General features: G+C 38.2%; 2 protein-coding genes across 3 annotated transcripts in view; both read right to left on the bottom strand.

The window, feature by feature from the left end:
* LOC138023281 (platelet-derived growth factor receptor alpha-like) overlaps window positions 1-20,435 on the bottom strand; it is a 22,044-nt gene extending 1,609 nt beyond the window's left edge. Inside the window, exons 1-6 of the mRNA XM_068870298.1 lie at window positions 20,431-20,435; window positions 20,069-20,120; window positions 12,515-13,153; window positions 11,770-11,981; window positions 11,547-11,587; window positions 8,919-9,015 (exon numbers count right to left, since the gene is read on the bottom strand). Of these exons, the coding sequence (XP_068726399.1) occupies window positions 8,919-9,015; window positions 11,547-11,587; window positions 11,770-11,981; window positions 12,515-13,153; window positions 20,069-20,120; window positions 20,431-20,435 (1,046 nt within the window). The remainder of the gene's footprint in view (window positions 1-8,918; window positions 9,016-11,546; window positions 11,588-11,769; window positions 11,982-12,514; window positions 13,154-20,068; window positions 20,121-20,430) is intronic.
* On the bottom strand, window positions 4,097-7,912 carry LOC138024226 (uncharacterized). 2 transcript variants are annotated; one of them, XM_068871353.1, is made up of 4 exons: window positions 7,482-7,912; window positions 6,166-6,504; window positions 5,262-5,408; window positions 4,097-4,535 (listed from the first exon to the last, which is right to left on the bottom strand). In XM_068871353.1, exons 1-4 carry the CDS (start codon window positions 7,882-7,884, stop codon window positions 4,318-4,320), a joined length of 1,107 nt encoding a protein of 368 aa, XP_068727454.1. In that variant the 5' UTR covers window positions 7,885-7,912; the 3' UTR covers window positions 4,097-4,317. The 2 variants fall into 2 exon arrangements, 1 of the variants encoding a protein (XP_068727454.1); XR_011126927.1 differs by having other exon boundaries at window positions 4,397-4,535; window positions 4,824-5,408.
* Window positions 20,436-21,105: the final 670 nt, after the last annotated feature.

Genomic DNA, 21,105 nt, shown 5'->3' with positions numbered 1-21,105 from the left:
CTGCAGGAAAATTGATGATCTTCAGATAACCTGCTAACATGGTTTCCATTTGATTCATGTGTAGCTTGAATAGGAAATGTTTCATTTTTCCAACTCTACTAAAATACGTAGAGGGTTGTCCAATACGCACAAATGAGTCTGATCGACATTTTAGAAATTTAATCGCCGTTTAGCCTCTAATCGGGGGATAGTTCAATCTGCTTTCTGGGGACCGGGGCCTGGATTTAAATTGATCTCAAGACGGCAGAGAAAAATGCCAGCCAGATCCTAAACAACGCTAACAGAAAGAAAAGGTCATGGTTTTACCCTGTTCCTGAACAGGCTTCCTAAAAACCTACAGCGTTGACTAAGCGAGCAAGAAACGGCTCTTTTAAGAGCCATTGCACCTGTGAAAGAGATGACCAACACTTTTCAAGGTTATTGTTGCAAATAGCGTTCGCACACTCTTTAAGAACGAAGCACACGACTCAACTACCCTTCAGTGTAACGCTAACAAAGCTCACAATTTTTTTTTTGGCTCTACTTGCGTCCCAAAGGAATATGCCGGCACTTTTCTAATAATGAAGATTTTTGTTGGTAATAGCATTCACAACCTTAACAACGAAGCCTTAACAACGAAGCATACGACTCAATTGTCTTACAGTGCTCGCAAACGTTTTTAGAACGAACGCTACTTAAGACCCTACTTAAGACCCAAAAGCACATTCCGGCGCTTTTCCAGGTTTTTGTTGGCTTTACAGCCGATTTCAGTGCAGTGTATAGACCCGGGTTTTTGAAACATGATTCGCCCCTGCATGATTCGCCCGTGAGGTTCGAACGATGAAAGCGCTGCACGAAGACTTAAGATGGCGAGTAATTTATCATCAACATTTATACGGCAGTTCTGTTAAAGAGACCGCCCGGTATCTTTTTACAAGGACTGCCTTTGTGTCAAAAATTCGCAAGCTGTACAGGGAGCGTGGTGAGGTAAGCCAGAAGAGAAGATATGGAAGGCAGAGAATCTTATCCTGTAAGTAATAATCGAAGCCTGCATGTGAAATTGTGCGAGTTTACTTGTATATGATGACATGTTACTCAAAAATAAGGTTTTATACCACAAACATTTCTTTTCAAATACTCGAACAGATAGGGAAAACAGAATTCTGGAGGCAATGATAAAAAAGTAAGCCGGAACTGTATATGGACGAGTATCAAGACTGGTTTCAAACAATCACAGGTACCCAGATTAGCATTGCAACTATGTGCAGGTCGATACTTCGCCTTGGATTTACATATAAAAAGGTAACTCTAAGCTCAATGGATTTTCTTTAGTTATGTAAAGAAGCTTTGGGTAATTATAATCTTTGCTTTGCTGAAGTGCGTGGAAGCATCTACCCCGATTTAACATGTTGTTGCTGGTTGTTGACAGCTGCTCGAGTTTTAATTGTAAAATATTAAGCTTATCACATCGATTTGTAACTTTAAAGTCATCAGAACCAAGACTCTTTCGAATGGTTTCAACCGAAATTTGAGCTTAGGAAGTGAATGCCAATGCTATTGAAAGGAAATATGGAGAAACTTATCTAGACACTTGTGTTCTCCATAGTTGCGGATCATTGCCAAACAGAGAAGTGAACTAGCAAGAGCAACTTACTGTCACTTTGTAGCTGATATACCGCAGGAAATGTTGTTGTTTATTGATGAAACAGCAAAAGACAAGAAGAAGTTACAGGTAATTGCAGTATTAATGTAAGCTTGTCGTGGATTTGCACCATTAAATCTTCAAGTTGAAGACAATGTTAAAATACCTGAACCTGTCAGCCATTGGTGAAAATCTGCCACCCATCTCAAGTCTAACCTTGTTTTATTCCAAAATAACATATACTTACTGGACATTCCATTCCTAGGAATCTTTTTCTCTCTCTAAGTTTGAGTTTTCCACCCATATAGAGAGAGATGGGGCACTTCCGGCCAGGACTCAGTTCTCATGTTGTTGGAGACTTTGTTAGGGAAGAGAGGTATAGTGTGGTGGCTGCAATGGATATCAATGGCATTGTTACTACTCACACTGTACCCAATGCATTCAACACTGAGGATTTTAACTTTGCCTTAGAGAACTTCATTGCACCCAGCATTGGTAGATTTGTCTTAGGAGAGCCACGTTCTGTTGTGGTAATGGACAACTGCAGAATACATGATTCTGATGTCACTATCAACATCATCCGCCAGAAAGGAGGAATTGCAGCATTCTTACCGTATGTAACCATACACACAATTCATATATTAAAGTGCCACTAGGATCAAATTTCTACCTCTTAATCTCTTAGATGTATCACAGAATTCTTTGCATGTATGTATACAAAGACTTAATGCAATGCAAATCAGTCTGTGACGTCAAACCGGGAATATACCCATGCCCCATACTAGCTCGGTTGTGGAACAGATAACGGCTGGATTTCGTAACTTTTACAACATAAAAAAGTCAAGATTTAGTTTAAAAGGCGCAGTGTCTTTTGAACAGGTGCAAAGATTTATTTCAGCAAATAAAATATTTTGGGATTAGGTGCACTTTAAGTTTGAAAAATATGCATGTGAGATGACTGATGATGTCAAGCACTCAACCCAATATTACATCATGTATATAAATAGAGCTATCTTGGCCAATTTCAAGCGCAGACCATTGACACTTGGTAGGGTAATAGTTCTACAAAAAAAAAAAAACACCTACGGCTATAAAACATTTTGTTCCCATAGCAACTCGTTCTTTTCCAGTCTCCACCCACTTGATTTCAATGAGTGATTTTCAGCTCGAAAACCGTTAAGAAGGCCACAAACTAAAGCTAACATGTTTATATGCTTGTTGGATCATGTATATGAGGCACCATTTGCAAATATGAAAATGAAATGCCATAGGTAGCCAGAAATGCCTTTAATATTGGGGAGGTCTGGAACCCATAATGTTGCCATGGTAACAAAACTGTTAAGCTGAAATTGTGGAGCACATTTAGTAGTAATCAAACATTTCTAATACAAATTGGGTGAGATCTCTTTTCATCATATTGATCAAAATTTGGTTGAGTATATGCAGCATCCCTTGGCTAATTTGCATATTTTAAAAACGTAAATGTAAATGAATATCTCTGAAACATAAAGAGATTTGAAAACAGTAAACATTTTTCCTCTCATGAAGGCTACGTGTCAATGTTTTAAAATGGCTTCGATAGAAAAGATGCGATTTTAGTCATAGGGGTCACTTTAAATGTGTTCTGCTTGTGTGCAGCAAAGATATTTGTTGAACCTGTCTGAAAAGTTCATATAAAGAAATATTGAAAAACATTTTCATGGCACTTATTGGCACTTAAATGCTAATGAGTTCATCCACAACACGTTGAAGTAAATTAATTTAAAAACTGTTTTTTCCTTTTGGTAGGCCCTATTCCCCAGACCTGAACCCAATCGAGTATGCTTTTTCTTTGGCTAAAGCAATTCTAAAGAGAAACAGGCACGTCACAAGAATCAATCCAAAGTACTGCATGGCTAGAGCTCTCGAGGAGGTAATTGAAATGTATAAAATGTGGAGTTCTCCATATTTTGATGATTTGGAGGATGCCTATAAATTGCAGCCAACAAATTGCTGACTGCACAAACTGTCATACAGTTCAGTCCCTGATGTCGTCCCTTCTATTGAGTAGATGCTTAGTTGTTATCCTCACAACATTTAAATGATGCATTCTCTGGTCCAGTGGGAATCCCCTTTTATCAAGTATGCAATTCAATTTCTTTGGGAAATATATTTCCAGCAATTCAACTGTATTGATCCTATGACGATAATTGGGAAAGGGGCATATTTTTTATGTCCAGAAGTGACACAGGTTAGCTAAAAATTGAATACTCAATCCACAAATTCCCTAAAAAGGTTTTCAATTTACACATGTAGTTGCATGTTTTACAAAACCTTGTACTTCTTTTCAGATCACTGCAGATGATGCTCAGAGTTTCTTCACCGACAGTGGCTACAGATACTGAGAAAAAATTTGCAAATAAAGCATTACAACACTTGAGTTTACACATTTTATTGACTCAGTAACTACTGACTAGTATGAACCCACATGATCTGCCAACTTAGTCTAACCCTAACAGTACACAGTCCAGTGATGTTATTTTTAAAACTATGAATTTGCACAAGAATATTAACAATCTATTATCAAGTTATGGAGCGAAATTTTGAATAAATTAGTGACAGATGTTTCCTTCAGAAGTGATGGAAGAAACTGTAAACACAACAATGACAGAATTTATTTCTCTGAAGACTTTGGAACAACATACTCTTTCCTTTTGTTAACTGGTGTCTAGGCCAATGCTCTTTTTTGAAACAAATCCAAGTAAAATGGAACGATGCAACTGCTCATTAATTCCCAGTTGCTGAAGGCCTTCATTGTTCAAATGTGCTAGCACAGCACCGTCAATTTGCTGGTCTTGAAAGGACTGAACATATCTCCCCAACTTCAATGTTATCAATGCCTGTCCAACATCCTCAACACTCATTTGTAACAAACCTAAGAAGATGAGTAATGGACAATTATTTCAAATTAATAGACTATGAGTAATCTCTTCTCATCATGAATTTTGAATTGTTCTGCACAAAGCAACCTGTTCCTTAACCCATTCATCAAAGTCAAAGGGCTCTGAATCATCACTTTCTGTTACATCAGAGCTCAGAGAATTACCATTTTCTGGCAACTCTCTAATTGACTCTGGTGAACTGGAGGACCATGAGGGTGGAGACCAAGTATTGTACTTAATTTGCCTTCTAGTGGGAAGAAGACTTTCCTCAGTGCACTGACCTTGATTGCCTCCAGAGCTTTCTTTTGAACGCTGAATTGCAGGGGAACAAGGTGATGCACCATCACCGAAAAGGGGTCTGACTGTTGGGGGCAATGCAGACAACAGCAAGGCATGCATGGAAGATTGCTGTTGTCTCTACCATCGCCTCTCTTCCTCGCGTTGAAGGAGAAAATTGGTGAGTACATCATTTTGTCCCCTTGCACGTACAAATCCCATCCCTCTTTTTGGCAGGGGTTCTACATGAACCACAGTAAGATACTTTGACCAGTCAGGTTCTTCGTGGCATCCTGACAGTGTTCCATCTTGTATCAAATCAGTCCACAAACTGAGATGCTTTATTCCATATCGATCTAGGGTTCAAGCTTGTTCGAGAGTCTTGCGAAGTTCCACATGACAGGTATTCCAATTGCTGTTGCCTGGCTTAAGTTTGCCTTCACCTTTGCCTTTCAGAAACTTTTGATAAGCAGCTTCATCATCACTTGCACCACTGTCACTGTATGCTGGAGGGAATGTTTTCCTTCTTTTGGCTCTTTCATCATGAGGCATGATGGCTCTCCTTACTGCTGCTGATGAGTTTCCACCACCTCAAATAGAAATAGACCTTAGTATTATGCCCTATTTCAGACCATGTGAAGATACTGTTTAGAATTCTTGCTTTCCAATTTTCAATTAGTCACACGTATATGGATTATATATATATATATATATATATATATATATATATATATATATATATATATATATATATATATATATATATTCTATAATTAGAGAATATCAGCTGATCTGAAATGGGAGAACAAACTGGCAAGAATATAAAGTCTATGAATCCAAACTGTGAAAACAATAATAATGAAATATTCAATATACCGGTAACTTGTATCCCAGACAAAGAGGCTACATGTTGTTTAATTGCTTCATCAGAATAGTTAATTTCATATTCCTTATCTACACATTTCTACTGTTAATTTTCAACTCTAATCAGTGCAGTTCAAACAAGGTGAAAAGCAAAAAGAAATCAGTGAGAATATTAATATCCCAGAAATTGAAATGTATCTTTTTAAATTCCTTGCCATATTTAAAAATAAAACAAACCACAGGAAGAGAAAAAAGCAATTGCCCCAAGGTACATGTAATTATTGGTAACTGTTCCTAATGACTCAATTTCTTGTGAAACCCAAATAAAAAGTGCACAATCAAATGTTTACAAATTTATTAGCAGCAAATAATTGAAGTCACTCCAGAAAAACAATTGTTTGTGATAATTTATGCAAACATATGCATCCACAACATAGAGTATGACCATTATAGTTTATAGAAATACTGAACTAAGGGGCTTACTGGAAATCGTTGCCACAGCCAGCCTTAGATTCTTAACAGTTCCCCCTTGGCTGTATTCATCTTTAGCTGTGTTTAAATCAACATCGGTGCACAAGGTGTGGCACTGCTTTCCTTTCTTGGGAAGCCAAAAAAGACCCACTTTAATGCAGACATCTGGGATTTGTTGCTGGATCAACTTCTTGATGGCATTAAGATTAACCAGAGAAGAAACATCATGTATAGCGTACACTGGTCCTTCTGCTGTCGAAGGAGGTTTTACTCCCGCAGTTACATAGATATTAAAGGTATAATCATCAGTATTTTGCAGGTGGGAAGATGATCGGGTGGGAGTTGCATATCCTGTAAAAACACCAATATTTTAATAATTCGAGAACAATGCAATGCCATCAGGATTTTTGCCAAGCAAATGGATGAATACAGTAAAAACCCGCATGTAAGAACCTAGTGGTTTCGAAGCCTGCTGGCAGAAATTTCCCATTTTTATACCCTTTAATACAAGAACCTGTGTAGCCAAGGAAAATTTAATAGATTCTTACATGTGAGTTATGGGATATTTTCATAAGCATTTGTAACAAGAAGTATAACTTTGCTGACTTTATAGTGTATACAATTGTTTAGTTAGTCTTGCTCAAGGCTCATGACATGACAGTTATAAATAAATGCTGTATCATAAGGGACCAAACCTATTTTTTCTGCTTGTACAGGAATGGTTTCTACTGAAAAAAACCTTATTAAGAACCAACTTTAGCCTACATTGCCAATAACTACCCCCAATTATAACAACCTGTTTTGCCAAACTTGAGAAAATGTAGGTTCACAGATAAGCCACGATTCCATTTCTTTTTCGCGGCCAATTCGGCGGTACGCTCACTGGGTTCACCACAGGAGACAAAAAAAAAACACTAAACGTGAGATGACAGAAATTGTCGCTGGGAAAAAATATTTCAATTCTTCAGCGATCGGTGGTGAGAGCCAAACTAGCAAAACTACCTTTATTGACAGGAAGACGCGAGATGTTCTTTACTTGTTTGTGTTCATTTTAGTGTCCTTTATTGGCGTATTTTCATTCAAGATTCAAATTTTTTTTATTTTTGGTGAGCACAGATAACACCAATCATGATGACACCATGAAACGCACATGTTTTTGTCGCCCCACCGAATGGACGCAAATTTAGCAAGGCAAGACTACGTTTGGCAACAGTTAAACATTCGTGAGACTAAACTTTCAAAAATAAGGGGATAAGGTAAAGAAATTGAAATTTGCCACCGAAAATCTTACTTCCCCAGTCAAATGTTGCTACTTGTAGTGTACTCACCCCTTCTGTGCCAGTCGCAGGCTAACTTAATAATGGCAGTACTTCTTTTTCCGTTCTTCTGGCGTAAAGGGTACTCCAGCGATGCTGCTAAAACCCCATCATCCCCCACCAGGCCTGTTAACGACAGAGATCGCGAGCTTTTGTTCACAACATATATTTTGTCAACAATGACATCGCTAACAGCAACAGATTCCACTTCAGCTACCGAACGTCGAATTGCCCCTTTCCACGCGCTAAAGGATTCTTCATCTGGCAAAAAACAGTTCGATGGAACGCCTTTTGCTTTACCCTCCTTCGTTTTTACGTAAAGCTGGGCCTGCCTCCCGCTTATTATGGAAGACACCTCGCTTGGAGCCTCACTAGTATCCGTCTCGGCTACCTCACCACAGTTACTTTCCTCCATTTTCCACCCCGTGCAAGTGCTTCTTCTCAGAATCACGTGATCATGGTCGAATCATGACAGGCGAATCATGAACGGGCGAATCATGTTTCAAAAACCAGGGTCTATACACTGCACTGAAATCGGCTGTAAGAACGAAGCTTCAGTCGACTGCGCAGCAGCCGGCCGATGACGATGAAGAACGAAGCACACGACTCAACCGTCTTTCAATGTTCGCAAACGCTTTAAGAACGAAGCATACAACTGTTGTGTGCCAGTTATTGTCTGCGTAGACTCAAATCTTTGCGTTTCATGTTTACAAGCCTGCAGGTTGCCGTGTGGCCTATTGTTGTTCGCTTTAAGAACGAAGCATCGAAATATCTGCGTGCTTTGTTATGGCACAGAACATTATCTGATTTGAACGCAAGAACCACTACCTGACGTTTAGCACAACACGAAGTCGACTCCTGTTGTGACGTTTCGTCATGATCCATCAACATACTGAATTCGCCCTCAACCTGACTTCCGACAACTAAAGGTCACTTCCGCTTCAAGCATCACAACCTGACTTCCTGTGAGACGGATCGTTAGCAGCACGATATTCGACGCGACTCACTGACAGGTTGTGTATATTGGACATGTGCGAATACCTAATGGCTTTATACTAAGGTTTTTAAAATCCATGAACTTACACCTCCATTCAATTCTTGTGTAGTTCAGGAAATGTGAGATGGAACAAAAGAAAAAATTAAGGCCAAGCCAGTGGTTTTGTACATCACTGATTTCTGTGAGGCCAGATACGACAGGAGATCATACTCATTTTCAATGACGTCTCGACAAATACAACCTATGTTACCTGGGTCTTAGCCTAGTAGTTATCTTGAAGCATTTTGTGTTTTAGAAGATGGATGCAAAGAGTAAGCGCATGAAAATAGATCAAACAACTCAGTTACACTAAGACATTCTGAACACTGCTCCTCCGATCATATGTACCACACCTCTCTTATAATGGTTTCATTCAATGTTTGATGCCTTATAATCACTAAGGGAGAACTTACACACGTTCTGTGCACATGTCAGGTTTCTCCAGTCTGTAACCTCTCTTCAAACTCTCCAAAAACTGTTTGTGGCTAAACTGAGCATAGGGTGAGCCCCCTGTAAATTATTCACATAACATGTCTTCAGACATACCATTTACTTTTTTCACCAGTCCCATAATACATTTTATGCATGGGGCTATTTGCATTATAACAATGGATATCCAGTTCACCAAAGCATGATGCAGTCCCAAGAGTAATTTAACTCTATTAATTTTTTCTTTCTTTAATGTAAAGTCCTCCCCCCCACCCCCCCAGAAAAAAAAACAAACAAACAAAAAACAAAAAAAACAAAAACAAAAACAAAAAACGTACATATTGCATTATGGTACGACGAAAATAGTCAAAAAACCATTTAAAGAAAGCGAGGCGTCTTACTAAGGAAAACAAGCCTTGAGGTAGCAAGGGGTAAGGTAAATATCATTTTAAAATAGGATTTCATAAAGCGTTGAACTTCACAGTAGGTAAGTAAGTAAGTAAGTAAGTAAGTAAGTAAGTGCACATCTAGAGATGCAAAGGTGTGCACACAAATTTGGGAAAAATCTAAATCTTTCTGCTTTCATCACGAAATGAAGAACAAACGGTAGATCGGCCATGTGGTAAACCTTGCGCTGGAAATATCTTAGAGAAGTCACCAGAGAGATATCTTAGAAAATAATCACCAGGTAATGATAAGCCAACACGCTTATGATTCTTCATTGATTTTAGATGTTTTAGAGAATGCCTGTCGTCAGCACATGAATTAGTTGAAGAGTTAAGCAAAATTCCGGGCCTTGATGGATAGATCGGCAGCGTCATCAGAAACAACCAATTTTTTTTCCTAAAAGGGAATTTAAATAGCCGAAAACTAAAGTTCAAACTTGCTTCCTTGAAATACAAAGGAGAAAAGGGAGAAGGTAAGGAAAATTCTTAGTTGTTGGAAGTATCACCAATTGACTTTAGCAGGCAAAATAACTATTTTGAAATCTCTATTTGCCTCTTAACTGGTTTATTTATCAACTGCCCTGCCATCAGACCAATATTTTTTTTGAGAGAGGAAGACAAGATGTTTTACACTTTTGTATGGAGTAGAAAAGGAGTCAAAAGTAAACCAAAAGCTATAACTAATGGCTATCGCAAAAGTAACCTGAAATTCTCCAAGATCTCTTCCTTCAATGAATATCTTAAGCCAACATGGATGAAAAAATACTTGGATGTTAGTAACGACGGAAAATGGAAAATATATTTGGATTTGGCTCTTAAATAGTGCGGCGGTACAAATGGTTTATTGGTCATCTTCGTTGCAAAAGACATCCAGGAGTTGACGAAAATTTCAGATCCTCTCTTTAGCAAAATACTTGAACTTTAGGACGAGAGAAACTTTTGAAAATCAAATTACGTCGAAAGATCACCTCTTACATAAACTATTGTGATACAATTCGCCTATGAGAAAATGCAGTAAACCAATCCTTTTTGGAGAATGGTTTTTAAGGAGGATCACTAAGGTGAAACATTTAACAAGAGAGAATATATACTATAACATCTATCCAACCTTCAACGATTCCTGCTTATTGTACAACATAACTGCATGGCCTCTCAGCTTTGCTTAATTGCATTATCCCTGAGTTTTCTAAAGAGATCAATTTTGTCAAATCGAAAAGACTATGTAAAGGCAAAGCCATTTTAGCAACATTTCTCGAAGTACCAGTAAAATAACAAAACTAGTGTACCAAGAGATTTTGAGAAAGATTGAACCCCTGGACACTATCCAAGAGAATTGACTCTGTAGACTGACAAAATCATTCTAACCTATCCCATTCCCTTTACCTAAAGCAAAATATGAGATGGGAATAAAATGCGGGGAAACAAGAAATGGGAACATTTCGCGGGTTGTGTGTAAATTTCATGACGCGAAATTCTTTTTCTACCAAAGCTTAAGACCCAACTTCTATATAGTCTCCAAAACAGATCTAATGGCTTGCAATCATATTTTTTTAAGATTGCTTGATGAAAGTAGAAAGATTTTGATTTTTCCCAAATTTGTGTGCACACCATTTGCATCTTTAGATGTACACTTACTTACTTACTTACTTACTTACCTACTGTGAAAACTAAACAAAGAAACGTTTGTTTTTGCTAAGTCAGATGTCTCAGATGGTAAGTGGGCCATTTGGCAAGGCAGCAAGCCAGTAAATTGGCTAGTCAGTAAACTCTCAGTATCAGTCAATATCCGATAGTTTCAATCAGAGCAAATATTTCAGTCTTGGCTTACATAACCATGAATATGCAAATGCGGAGCACATCAACGTATTAGGTGTGTGCGAAAGCCTTGGTCAACGTTTAATCGTTTTCAATTAATGTGTGGTATATCGTATACACTGGATAAAGTTATCCAGGCTTTGAACAAATTGGGCCAGATCATAGTAATAACTAGATAACTTCTTTTAAAAAAACAGTTTTAAGAGATACACGTACACAACTTTGCTTGACTGTAGTTTTATAATTTATGACACACTTTCTTGTATTTGAGTCTCAACATAATAAGTAAACGTCTAAAGATACGGTACAAAAATATTAATTAAAATCTTAGAAATAATTCTTAGCACTGACCAAGAGTTGCAACTTCCCACAGGACCACGCCATACGACCATCTGCAAAACAAATGGATCAGCAAAACTAAACAGTGTTCATTTTGCTGCTGTTGTGTCGTTCGGACTTAAGGGAGGAATTTATTTAATGCAATACCAACGATGTTAGGTCGTCAACATTAAATACAATTCATTATAACATTGATTACCTTTACTAAATTTAATAGACAAAACCTGATACTTACACATCGCTCTTGGTGGTGACGATCTCTTCAAAAATTGACTCGGGAGCCATCCACTTCACAGGCAGTTTCTTCTGATTGTTTGCTTCATACTCCTCATGGTACAATTGCCGCATCAATCCGAAGTCACCAATCTTGACTTTCTTACCATGGCCCACGAGAATGTTCCTTGCTGCTAGGTCCCTGTGGACTAGGCCCTTCTGGGAAAGATAGCTCTGTGAACGACAACAAAACAATCATGGGCACTGCTAGGGATTTACAATGTAGGATGTAATAACCTGACTAGTTGTTTGAAAACTGGACAATTCCATGAAACACTGCATAACAAGAGTACAGAGACTCATAGGTCATGTCGTGCCGATTCCACTTCCAGTGAAAGTGCCACATAACATAATTGATTTCTTGAAATAAGCTCACTTAGGTCCTAGTACTTTTCAAGGAGGAAAAATTTGTTTATACAAGGATAGTGAGTTCACTATTTCCAATCCACTAAAAATCGCACCTGGAAGATACCAGCATAACGCCATAGAGAAACTGGGATCAATAAAATGTACTGATCCGCCAAGCCGCATGAAGATAAGAGGAAGTTACAACACTGACTTGAATGGAGTTTAGGAAATCTTGATGCCCAGTCACAAACAGACATCATAGAGCAATGTCTAAGCCCTAGCGCTAGCTGAGCAATAGCGAATGGAATTAAATAGCTTACGAAAATTGACTTATGCCATTTTAACCATTATTGACTTACCATGCCTCGTGCAATCTGCCAGGCAAGTTTAATAAGATCAAGTGGAGCAAACAACTCACAATCCTCATCACATTCATCTCCTGTATTATCAGAGGGAATATCTTCCTGGTTGGATGCTGATGACGAAACTACTATCAAAGGTATCGCATTATTCCTATCAGTGATGGTTTCTTTATTTCCTGCTGAAGAGCAGCTGATCAAAGGAATCCCACTTTCATCACTGACATCGCCAATGAGGTCTTCTCGATCGTCTCCTTCCGATGCAGGAAAGGTGCTGATAAAAGGTATTGTGCATTTAATGTTTCCAGAAGGAATAGTTTCATCATTTTCTTCTTCAGACATCGAAGGAACGCTTAACATGGGTATTGTGCATTCATTGTTGCCAGAAGTGAGGGCTTTTTGCTGTCCTGCCCAAGAGGTGGTAGGGAAGCCAGTGGCAATAAAGGGTATTACACATTCATTGTTGCTATAGGTAGTTGCTTCTTTGTAATCTTCTGCTGATGTAGACGCGAAGCAGATCAAGGGTGTTGCAGAATTACTGTTGCCAGAAGCGAAGGTTTCCTCATGTCCTGCAGCACATGTGGAGCAGGAGGTGTTTTCATACAACTTATTTGTTTTAGTCCCATCTGCTGCACCACTCTAAATGAGAAATACATTTGGTTGAATTAACAAAAGAGCTCATTGAAGTTGCGTTTAACAAATATTGATTCGAACCTCAGCCTTCAATTTCCCTTTTAATGCCACTGTTATTTCCTCCCCAGTCGAGTCAATTTGAGTTAACAGTCTACTCTGCCTTCTTTAACTCTTAAATGTCACATTATTTTTTTTTCAAAGAAGATTTGACATCAGCCAATATTTCCAGCAAGTTTGCTAGCAGCCCGTTTATTACGAGAAGACGCCAGAGGAGGGAAGCTCATAGGCTTTGAAACACAAAATTTATCCAGGGAGTGCCTACAGGTGCTAGGGGTGCTCGATCTAGGAACTATAGCAAAGACTAAGAGTAAAACTAGCTGTCAATGTTTCCTTGGCCTGATCCTTCTGTATCAACACCGTCCTCCCCTTGACCATCCTCTATGTCGAAACAAGCCATCAAACTATCCAACATCAGCCCATGTATTGACCTAAACCGCTTAAACCAAAACCCGCTTACCCGTCTTTATCTTTGTCACCAGATTATTCTGCTCAAGGCTGTTCAACTTTTAAATCAAACTGGGTTCTTTCTGCACTCTCAAATCGCTCTTGTCCCACAATGCCTTGATACATATTTTGTACCATCTTGTGTTCTTCCTTTCACTCCTTTTATAGTTTAGTCTAACGTCCAAATTTACATAAAAATGTCTTATGTAGTTTTATGTACTCGAGAATAAATCTCAAATGTTTTTAGTCCCTGTCTTTGCCTCGTCTGTAAACTTCTTTACGAACTTATGAATGAGCTAAAGAAGAAGCCAATCGTGAAAAAGAAATGGCTAAGACGGATAGTCCAGCTAAACGAACCCAGTTTTGAAGATCGTAATAGAGAAAGTATGCCAGAAGTGCAATATGTTCATAGTGTAATAGTCAATTCTAGATCTGCAGATGTTCATATCAAAGATTTATTCCCTAAATGAAGCATTAGCCAAAGGCAAAACCCGAGGAGGCAATGAGGTAAAAAGGGTCTTTGCCCAGTGGACAAAGAAAACAATAAGACAATATTCAGCCTACAGTTTTAAGATTTATTACAATGAACTGAACTGTGAGAAGCTGCAAAGTGAGAATAGTGATTTTAAAGGACTGAATAGAAAGCTTGAAAAAGATCTTCTAGAGGATAGGCGTAGGAAAGTCAAAATTGGGAAGAAGTTAAAAACACCTCTGGCTAAAAATCAGGAAATTACCAATACATTTCGACATAAATGTAAAAGACTAGTCCAGAGCCTTTCCAAAAAGAAAATTCCTTTTCAGATTATAGCAAGAGACTACAATCTAGGATTCGAAAACAAATGATCACAGACTGTGAAACATCACTGTCATTTCTAAGTCTTCATGGCTTTGTGCCACCAAAGTTGAAATATTGAATGAAGACACTCATGAATATGAAACCCTTACTTTGGTTGATGAGAAAAACCTTCAAACTTCATCTCAAACTGAAACACTGACTGATAAAAACATTAATGACATAAATTTACTTCTCTACGCTGAAGAAAGTTTAATGTTTCTAATTAAGCTTACCATTAATTTACAATGATATGCAAGGATTTACCTTGATCATGGAAAGCTCAGGAAGGGCTAAAATATATAAATGGCAAATAGAGGCTATCAAGTGCCTCCAATGACACATGTGGGATACAACTGGGCATTAAATAACGATTAGAAAAAAAGGTTGCAAGCTCTACTTAAAACCCTTCCTTTAAAGTCTGCATGGAAACGAAATCATAAAATTCAAGTTAAACTGTCAGGAGATGGTACCAACATTGGCAAATAGCTGCATGTCATCAATGTGACATTTACCATTCTTGATGGTAGTGCAAAGGCCATGTCAGCTGATGGGAATCATTTCGTTGCTGTAATTAAAGAACCTGAGAACCATGATAAACTGTCTAAGGCTCTGGCAGATATCAGAAAAGATGTGGAATCCTTTAAGCATGTGTCAGTTGAAACAGAACATTTTGAAATAGAGTGTTACTTGGGAGGAAACTGGAAATTCCTTGCATGTATTTGTGGCATTGGTGCTGCACATGCTACTAACCCCTATATTTGGTGTAAATGTACATTGTATGACAAATATGATGTAGTAAGGAATGGTCTCTCTCTGATATATCAAAAGGTGCATGTTCTATCCAAGAAACTCAACAACAATCAAATGCAAGGTCAAGATCTGTAGAGCGCTACAATGTTAAACATACCCCATTCCTTCCATCAATTCCCCTTGATCGTGTTGTCATATATTCACTTCACTTTTTTTCCTAGAATTTCTGACAATCTTATTAATCTCCTAATTCTAGAACTACAGCGCCAAGACTCGATTGACAAAAAGGAAACGTATAATGATGGGTTTTGGAGATCTAAGTACAAGCATTAGGCTGGCTGGGAATCATATCTTAATGATACATTAAAAATTCGCTTCAACTGATTTGTCTGCAGACTCAAAGAAACCAAAATGGCGGGATCTAACAGGCCCAGAGAGACAGAAATTATTCGATATCAGTAATTTGATGCCCGGTCATCAGAAGTCTGGTCAAATTTCATATTTGTGGAAGCAGTTTCTAAATGTTACTGACATGATGAGCGGTTCACATAGTCCTTAACTGAGCAAAGAACAGATTCAGGAACATCAAAATCATTTCTGGAACAGTTTTTAAAATTGAATCACACAAAGCATGTTACTCCCTACATGCACATACTCGTTTGGCATGTGTCTGAGTTTATACAACTCTATAATAGCATTAGCCCTTTTACTCAGCAAGGCCTAGACACGTTCAATGACAAGACAACGAAAGATTACTTTAGATCTACTAATCATCGTAGACTGGATTCCTTGAAACAAATTGTAAGTAAAAGGAACCGAATGGAATACTCAGAGGATATTGGATGCCAGCGAGATACAAGAGGCCTTTCTTTAGTAATTGTAAACAACAGGGTCATAATATTAAGGACTGCCTGTGTAAATGCAGTTCATGTGCATTTAAGTCATGTTGTTCTGTATTACATGTGTTCAAATCAAATGGTAAATGGGTTAAGCAACGTCAATAATTACAAAAACAGCTTTGCATTTAGTTGTGCCACATCGATTTTTATTATTATTAAATACTCAAGCCTTGCTATTGCACAGTATATTGTTACAAAAATATTATCGCTAATGTTATGAACTAAGAGCATAATCCATCCCAGTGACTGATCTACAATGTAATCAAGAAAAAAATCCAGTAAAAGTGTATTATTTCTAGTGTTTGTTTGTAATCTCAGCAGTTTGCGACGCACACACACCCAAGGCGGTCAAGTGAATATTAGTGGAGCTCCGCGAGCGCCGAAGGCGCGTAACACCATTGTTAAGAAAATATGGTAACCAATCGATGTGAGAAAACTTGGTTTTATATCCGTGACGTCATGAACGTCCGTCCGTCCGCCCCTCCATGTATGCCAATGTGACAAGTATCACATAACCATATCACGGGCTCAAGTTTAGAGCTCATCGAGGAGGCAGTACTCCAGTTGACACTCTAGCTAGTTTACGGCGTACATCTTTGATATTGGACATCAATGTTATGGTCAATTGACACCTGTCAAAACAAGGTATCCGCTGACGAGTAACACGCGACCATATCGCGGGCTCAAGTTGGACCTTATCGAGAACAGCTGTTTTTGAAGTTGACTGCTGTCCCGGGACTGGTTTTTGATTGGATCGCAGGCTCAACCCAGGCCAGACACTCACATTCACACCTCAACGAGGCTTAATTTCTCGCGCTCTTTCTGTGGCTCGACGCGGCTACACAGCCATACTACGTCAACAAAAGCTCTTGACAGTCGATGCTTTTCGTGTTCAGGTACGGTTTGGAAAATATATTTTTCTTGCATTTTTTGCTGGTTTCAATCCAGGTTGAAGCTGTAATTATTCAAATCAAGCATTGGAGGGATATAAACTTAAAGCTGAGTGTTTATTTTTAATTTGTTTAGGGCTGCTTTTTGCTCTGAATTGCAGTTTTTGGTATGTGTTAAGATTTTCAATTTCGAATCTACTAAGGTCGCAAGATGCCTGGACGGCCTATATCAGAAGAACAGAAACGAAAGAAGAGAGAAAGAGAACGAGAAGGACAAAACGGTACACCAGTAATAGCTTAAAGTTGTTGGAACAAGTTACTCCACAAGCTCTTTTCTTGGACACTAAACCGTTTGTTATTTCTACGGATGAGTTATTTCGAGTGGATGCATATTTCTAAAACATGGTTTAGTCGTTTTTTCCTTCGTTCAGGAATGAAACTCGAATTTTTATTGCTAACTGGAATTACACGTAGAAAAAGTGACTTAGAATAACATTTGCCGATAAAAACTTGCCACAAAACCTTGCTTAATAACATTGTAAGATATAAAAAAGTTAAAAACGATAAAAAGCTATAGAAAGCTAAAATCGACGACGTCTAGACGTTAACATAACGTCATTATCAAGTCAAGAATGTATAAAAATAAGTTCTATAAATACTAAAAACGAACAATAAGAAAAAATAATCTACGGGTTAAACAAAAAGTTTCGCACGTATGGAGTCCGTTTGCACGTTCAGATTAGGTTTGAATTTCTTAATGTAAAGCATTTCAAACAATAAACAATCAAATTTGCTTTGACACTTTCTCAGAATCTTAACCTTTTTCAACGTGTCGCTGAACACAAAAATTCGGCAATTGGCAAGCATTTTCATGAAGTGCATGGTAGGAGGGATAGTTTGAATGAGAGTCATTGCAGATCTTGTTTGAAGTTTGTCCTTTCTAGCTGATTCTGGTTCAAAGCCAAGCTGGCGTGTTTTAATGAAATACATCGAAATGTAAATGATCTCGTTTTCGTGTTAACGTGGAATAAATAAAGTACATCAATAAAACTCCTGGTTTGACCTTGAACCGACAAAGACGATCTGTCACATCACGAGCTATAGTACGTCTGTGATTTCTAATTTTAGCGTGATTCCTATTCGCTGGCTTTTGACAGTCGACTCTGAAATGGCTTCTTCTGTTCGCTTGCTGAGCATTTGCTTGTTTTCTTTTAAAACTCTTGCGATTCAAGAAAAATTAATTGCCTAACTGGTGAATTCGACAGTAGATTTCGCTGGAAAAACTGATATCACACTCATCCCTTCGTGATTCATGTGATGGGTTTTTCATGTGAAATTAACCGTGGAATTCACTAGTTAGGCAGCGAAGAAAATGTTACATAATTAAGCAATATCCGGGAAAACCAAAAGGCGGACAGCTCTAAAGCCTTTTATTTTCACTAATCCTACAGCCAGTAAGAATAAACAAGCCGGGAGCTCCGCTTTTAGGCTTGGCTAAATCTATATATTTTTCATTGCCACTGCACACCAAATCAGATTGTGACTTGGCCTATAGTTAGTCACAGGGTTATGCTACGGGTTAATTTACACCCTACACAACAGAGACAAGATGTAATTAAACTTTAGAGTAATTTCCATTCCTTGCAGTTGTATTCCGCTTTTATACCGTCTCCTCGAACAAATGTGATGGATATTGCTTAATTATGTCATTTTCTTCCCTGCCTAACTAATGAATTCCACGATAGATTTCCCCCGAAAAACCGATATCGCATGAATCACAAAGGGATGAGTGCGATATCGCTTTTTATCAGCGACATTTACCGTCAAATTCACCACTTAGGCAAACAATTTATCTTGAATCGCAAGAGTTTTAAAAGAAACCAAGCAAATCGTCAGCAAGCAGACGGAAAAGGATGAAGCCATTTCAGAGTCGACTGTCAAGAGCCAGCGAATAGGAATCATCCTAAAATTAGAATCACAGACGTACTATAGACTTTCAAGGTAAAAAAAAGAGTTTTATATATATATATACTTTATTCCACTTTATCTCTGAAAACTAGATCATTTATATTTTGATGTATTTCATTGAAAAACGCCGGCTTGGCTTAGACCCAAAATCGGCAAGAAAGGACAAACTCCAAACAAGATCTGCAACAAATTACCTGTACTTGCTCTAAACAAACTTCTGCAAACACAAGCTGGTGATATTTCTCCTTACTTTTACAAGAACTCATTGCGATATAACACAAGTGCAAAATTTTTCTTGTCACTGTCGAGGCACATCGACAAATAGTTAAGCAAACGGAGTAAAAAAAAATCTCTTGTTCGCTTGCATTAAAGCCAAACAAACCAGAAAACAAATCAATAATTTCTGTCCAAAAAGAGTAAGCTTACAGATGATTGTTATTCAATTCCAGTTGAGAATAAAAATTCGAGTTTCATTCCTAAAAAAAATTGAAAAAAACGACTAGACCACTTTTTAAAAATATGCCTCCACTTGAAATAACTCATCCGTAGAAATAACAAACGTTTTAGTTTCCAAGAAAAGAATGTGTGGAGTAACTTCTTCCACCAAGTTTGAGCTGTTACTGGTGTACCGTTTTGTCGTTCTTGTTCTCTTTCTCTCTTCTTTCGTTTCTGTTTTTTCTGTCATAGGCTTTCCAGGCATCTTGCAACCTTATTAGATTCAAAATTAAAAATCTTAAGACAAGACTTATGCCATAAATTGCAATTTGGAGCAAAAGGCAGCACTAAACAAATTAAAAATAAACACTCAGCTTTAAGTTTATATCCCTCCAATGCTTGACTTCAATAACTACGTAGCCAACAGTGTGTCCTGACCACAGCTATATTATGTCAAGCCTGGATTGAGACCAGTGAAAATGCAGGAAAAAAATATTCCCCAAACCGTTTTCTACCTGAACACGAAAAACGTCGACTGTCAAGAGCTTTTGTTGAGGTAGCATTGCCGTGTAGCCGCGTCGAGCCACAGAAAGAGCGCGAAAAGTTAAGCCTCATTTATGCTCAGGTGTAAGTGTCTGACCTGGCTTGGGCCTGCGATCCAGTCAAGAACCAATCCCTGGCCAGCGGTCAACCTAAAAGGAAAAAAAAAAAAAAACAGCTGACCTTAATAAGGTTCAACATGAGCCCACGATATGGCCGCGTGATTCTGGTCAGCAGATGCCTTGTTTTGACAGGTGTCAGTTGACCAGAACATTGACGTCCAATATCAAAGTTGTATGCTGTAAACTAGCTAGAGTGTCAGCTGGAGTATTGTCTCCTCGATGAGCTCTAAACTTGAGCCTGTGATACGGTGATATGATATTGGTGACATTGGCATACAGGGATGGGTGGATGGACGTACGGTCGTACGATGACTAAAACCAAGTCGCATCGATGCGTTACCACATTTTCTTAACTATTGTGATCCGCACGTGCGCCGAAGGCGCGCTGACCTCAGCTATCAAACACCACAGACCTTAGGGAAAGTTGTAAAGGGAGTTTTAAAACACCTACAGTACCAAAAAGCCCAAGAAAGCGATATGCCGCAGTTTTTAAAGTGATAATGATGTAAGAAATATATTTTGTTTATTTTAAAGACATTTCAAAATTATGAAGAATAATTTTTTCTGTTTTGGAATACCTTCTTTTGTTCCAGATATATTCAAGTTTTTGTTAACAAATTGATGACGTAACAAAAAATATCATTTTTGAACAAAAACATGAATATCTCTGGAACAAAAGAAGGTATTCCAAAAAAGAAAACACCAAACTTCATTATTTTGAAGGTACGTCTTGAAAATAAGCAAAATATATTTTGACTTCACCAGCACTTAAGACTTGGATCCAAAATTCAATCCAAAAAGGAGTGCACTGCCCAAGAAAATAGAGGTATTCCAGAGAAAAAGGTGGAGCTGGGGAAACAAATGAAAAAAAACAACGAAAATCCAAAAACAACTACACGCTCCGTGAGCGTGCACTGGGTTGCTTGTGGTACGTTCAGCGTTCCAGGCACTTTTTTTCAAGTCGGAGGGTCATTAAGACCATTTGAGGGGTCACCCAGAAGCATACCAGAAGAGG

This window comes from Montipora capricornis, chromosome 11 (assembly GCF_036669925.1).
Source record: "Montipora capricornis isolate CH-2021 chromosome 11, ASM3666992v2, whole genome shotgun sequence".
Lineage (NCBI taxonomy): Eukaryota > Metazoa > Cnidaria > Anthozoa > Scleractinia > Acroporidae > Montipora > Montipora capricornis.
Note: the sequence above shows the minus strand (reverse complement) of the source record. Positions and strands in the feature narration are given on the sequence as shown.